The sequence below is a fragment of the Lolium rigidum genome, chromosome 6, assembly GCF_022539505.1.
Source record: "Lolium rigidum isolate FL_2022 chromosome 6, APGP_CSIRO_Lrig_0.1, whole genome shotgun sequence".
Classification (NCBI taxonomy): Eukaryota; Viridiplantae; Streptophyta; class Magnoliopsida; order Poales; family Poaceae; genus Lolium; species Lolium rigidum.
The window spans coordinates 103802147-103806616 of NC_061513.1; the positions used below are offsets into that span (position 1 = coordinate 103802147).

A 4470-nucleotide genomic window follows, 5' to 3' on the forward strand; every position below is an offset into this window, starting at 1 on the left:
CAGAATTAGCGGACGCGGACGTCGCTAATTGCACAACTAATCTTGGCGGATGGAGCGGACAGGACGGACGGGGCCGGCGGCCTGTCCACTTGCATCGTGACTACACTTCCCACAATTGCCATACCACTCCACTCCCCAAGTGGCCAAGCTCTCCCTCCCAAAGCCCCAACAGGCCAGCAGCACCATCACACCCGCGCAGACGAGCCGAGCAGACCAGAGCATCTCCATCCGCCGCCATTACTCCCCGGCCCGTGCCACTTCTCCGGCAATAAATGCGGCCGCTGGCGCCGCCCACCCACCACCAGCAGATCTAGCCCCGCTGCAAGCCGACGGGAAGAAAATTCACCACGCACGCCACCATCCCCATTTACTCCCCCACGAGCCTGCCTCCACTCTACTCGCTCGCTCGATCGACTCCCACACTCAACACGCGCACACCGCCGCCGATGCCATTCCGCAACTTCCCCACTGGAAACCCGCCGCCGCCGTCGCCATGTCTTCCTCGCCCTTCATCTCCTCGCTCGCCACGCTGGGCCTCGGCTACTCCATCGCCATCGCGCTCGGCTTCCTCGTCCTGCTCGCATCCGTCCTCCTCGCCTCCTACTTCTGCTTCCGACACGGCGACGCCGGCCACTTCACCGGCGCCATCACGCCCACGTCCAGCTCCAGCTCCAGCCACCTCTCCATCACCGTCCCGCGCGTGCTCTTCGTCGCCGAGGGGTCCGAGTCCCCCGAGGCCTACTCCTCGGCGGCCGCGGCCGCCTCGTCGCCCGTCGGCCTCGACGCCGCCGCCATCGCGTCGTACCCCAAGGCCCCCTTCTCCAGGGCCGCGGCCGGCGGCGACGCCATGTGCTCCATCTGCCTCTGCGAGTACGTGGACGGCGAGATGCTGCGCTTGATGCCCGAGTGCAGGCACCGGTTCCACGTCGTGTGCCTCGACGCCTGGCTGCGCAGGAGCGCCTCCTGCCCCGTGTGCAGATCGTCGCCCATCCCCACGCCGGTCGCCACGCCGCTCGCCACGCCCCTCTCGGAGCTCGTCCCGCTCTCGCAGTACGCCGCTGACCGGAGGCGTAGGTGACGGATACGTTGCTGCATGCTCTTCAATGTTACTCCTTTAGGCTTAGCTTCTTAATTTTTGCGTTGATGGTTGGTGTAAATTTGCGGATTGTTTGATTGGTGAAGGACACATGAGAGCTTTTTAGGTGCAAAATTCGACTGGTGGCCGGTGTGCTTAGGATATATAAAGAGGCTCCTTGTTTCTTATTGCTATATATTACTTCGATATTTAAATTTCTCTTGGAGTAAGGCAGCATAGTTGTAAATACAATGTTGCTAGGGTTTCCGTCCGCAGAGTGCTTTAGAGCGAATGGTATTGTTAATATCACAGGATCGTAGCTCATAAGTTAGAGATTTCCCGCAAAAATTTGCATTGCATTTTTCTTTATTGTGATCATGATGTCGTCGTCTAATTGCATGATTTCAATTTCTCGCCGATTGACATATATGTGGTTTAATTGTATGATCGATGATGGTTCTAACTTGGAGTACTAAGAATAATATACATTCTCATCCAAGTTAAAGTATGCGGAAGACGGTGGCGGTTAGGACTTCTGGAGCGTGTATGATGGTACGGGCCGAGGGTTTGCCGGACCGGTTGTGCCACCTTCTCGCCATTGGGCGACTTGTCGAGGCCTTCTATTTTTTTATGATGCGCGTTGGTGTGATGGCACGGTGTTGGCTCTGTTCATTGACCCCCCTCCCCCCTCATCGGTGATGTAGGATTAGCGAGCTGTCGTTAGTTTTGGTGGATTCAGTTCGATCTTTGTAATTCTTCTTGTAAGGTGTTGTGAATAATCAAATAAAAAAACCGCGTGCATCCCTTGGATGCAGAAGCTGAGATGATATTTCCCCCATTTCATAAAAAAAAACATCATCATCTAAGTTAAATTTCACAATGTGCCAAATGGCATTCTTTTTTTGAACAATAGAGGGGTCTAGAAGACCCGTGGCATTTCATTCCAATAACGTGTGGCAGGTACAAAGTGCAAACATGCCTTTTACAACGATCCCCAAAAGAACCTAATATTTGAAGATATAGCCTGCACATATGCAAAAAACACCCTAGAACAAAAGATGAAAACGCAATCAGGTCCTCAAGCATCTCCGTTATAGATCGTTGGCGTCCTCAAGGCGTCGCCGCCGAGGAACAAGGGAAGGAGCTCGCAAGCCCTCTTCCGGCTAAGAATCGCTGAGCATCGTCGTCGCAGTCTACGGCTTTTTACTCGTGCTGCTCCGGGAGAAATCCTAGATCCGATCACGGATCGGGCGATGTCGGCGTACGACGTTGTTCTCCCTCCCGGGGGCATCGTCTATGGAGCAGATGCAAGCTGGAGGGGTCCTAAGGCGGTGCGGCGTTTTTCTTTCGTGTTGAAGACGGCGAATCTCTACGGCGTGGTGCAGCGGGGTAGCATTGTCGGATACGTCATGTTCGACGTTCGCCTGAAAAGAACTCCCGAGAGGCCCTGCGAGTTGGCGAGGCGCTCTAGATGGCTCAGCTTAAGCTTCAAAGTCTCGATTTCTAGAGCCAGTTTATCCTCCTTTTGTTCCAGTTCCTTCAAGTTAAAAAGCACTTATGAATCTTCATGCGACTGTAGAAGATACTTATACAGTTATAACATCATACAGTACATCAGAAGCTTACGTGAGGGATATTCACATAGTTGTGTTTGATAATTTATTCAAGTGTTCAGACAGATATTCACATAGTTGTTCTTGTATTAAAAAATGTCCATATATTTCAAAAACATATTCACGTTTTGGATCAAGTATTCACGGATTCGAGGAAGAAAAATTGAGTATTTATAGAAAATATAAATTCGTGTAATCGTAAAAAATATTGACTATAGTAGCTAGTTCACTAGCCGCGAACGCACGCAATGGTTTAGTCTTAAGTCGCAAATATTCACGCGAGCACACGCGTTATGCATGTATCTCTCATCTCATCTAGTACTAGTATTTAGAAGGCACCAAAAACCATTGCCTTCACTTTTCCACCAGCACCATCTGGGCAGCCTTTTGGGTTGTTGGGACTGAGGCAGCCGTTTTGGTTGTTGGGCTGTCTGACATAGTGCATACATCACAGTAGAGGCAATGGTTACTGGGCTGAGATACATCATTCTCACAGTAGCTTCTTTTTTTATCTTAGCTTTGTTGGTTTTCTTTTTACTATTTTTTATTTGAACTAACATATCAGGTACTACTTCCCTTACATTTCCATGAAAATAAATGAGACCCTCATTTGATAGTTTTATAAGCTTTACACAGACCCCCTAAATAAAAAGTTAGTCTACTTACATGCATAAACAGAAGGTCAAAATGTTGATCTATACATCCATCCTTCATTAATTAGATTAAGGTAATTTAAATACATGCACTTGCAGTGAACTCAGTTTCGGTCCATGCAGCCTATACATACACCATGAGGTCATGCCGACCTCAGCGCCGTGAAACCATGCACAATGCATGTAGCAATCTGTCATCTCCATCACGTGTCCATACACACACAAGGCTGGTAACATCGTCAAATCTCATGCATTGTAGCATGTTGCTAGCTATTACTAGTCGTCACCCACAGTACACACGCAAATAAACACACGGTTATTTCATTGTCGGCGCCATGCTGACTTCCTTTTTTCACATCACCATTACATCATCGCCACGGATGTTTCATGCTACAGCTCCGAGCTCCTAGTGGTGAATTACATTATCGCTGCTGCTGATTTTCATGTTCTCCACATCCAATCTCTTCTTTGAGGTGCCTCGTGGTTCTGCATGGTGATTCATATCTGATCTCCATAGGCGCTTACAGTATTTCTGGCTTGCTTGATAGTCTGTGGCGCCGCGTGGCTCTACATGGTGATCTATATCATCAACACATACATTAACGGTCCATCCATTCAATCCATAGTTTGTGGCATTCCGTAGCTTTACATGACCTTATGGCAAACTTATGGAAAATGTGCAGAAATACAACTGATGTGGCTCATCAAAGTCTTTCTCTGAATCAAGAGACTAGGAGGCGCCAGAATGAATTCATGGCTGCAAGAAACCACCCTGTTCCTCCTGCTGGTCCTGAACTAGAGCCAGTGACTGCTGCAACTTGGGAGATGCCTCCCATTGAGGATGCCATGTTCCAGAACTTTGACCTATCCTTGTTTGCTCCCGGTGGATCTTCACATGGTGCTCCTCCTCCCAGGACTCGGCTTAGGACTGCTCCTACTCCTGATGTTGTTGGGTCTGGCTCTGATGTGTCTGGTGATGATGAAGACAATGAAGATGATGATGATGATGAGGAGGAGGAGTCCCCAGCTACTGGGGAAGAGTTCTATTGATGGGAACACTAGCATTCCTGCTCTCTCCTGCCTTTTTGGTGTTCCGATGCCAAAGGGGGAGAAGAGAGTAGAGTCTAGG

The 4470-nt window shown here is 49.5% G+C and overlaps 1 protein-coding gene across 1 annotated transcript; it reads left to right on the forward strand.

Annotated features, from left to right (window-relative positions):
- Positions 1-493: 493 nt before the first annotated feature.
- Positions 494-1078, forward strand: LOC124659815 (RING-H2 finger protein ATL67-like). Its single transcript, XM_047197620.1, has one exon. The coding sequence runs from the start codon at positions 494-496 to the stop codon at positions 1076-1078; it is 585 nt and encodes a 194-aa protein (XP_047053576.1).
- The last annotated feature ends 3392 nt before the right edge of the window (positions 1079-4470 follow it).

What these genes read in the sequence shown, in the direction of transcription:
- LOC124659815 (XM_047197620.1), top strand. Translation starts at nt 494, where the DNA reads ATGTCTTCCTCGCCCTTCATCTCCTCGCTCGCCACGCTGGGCCTCGGC.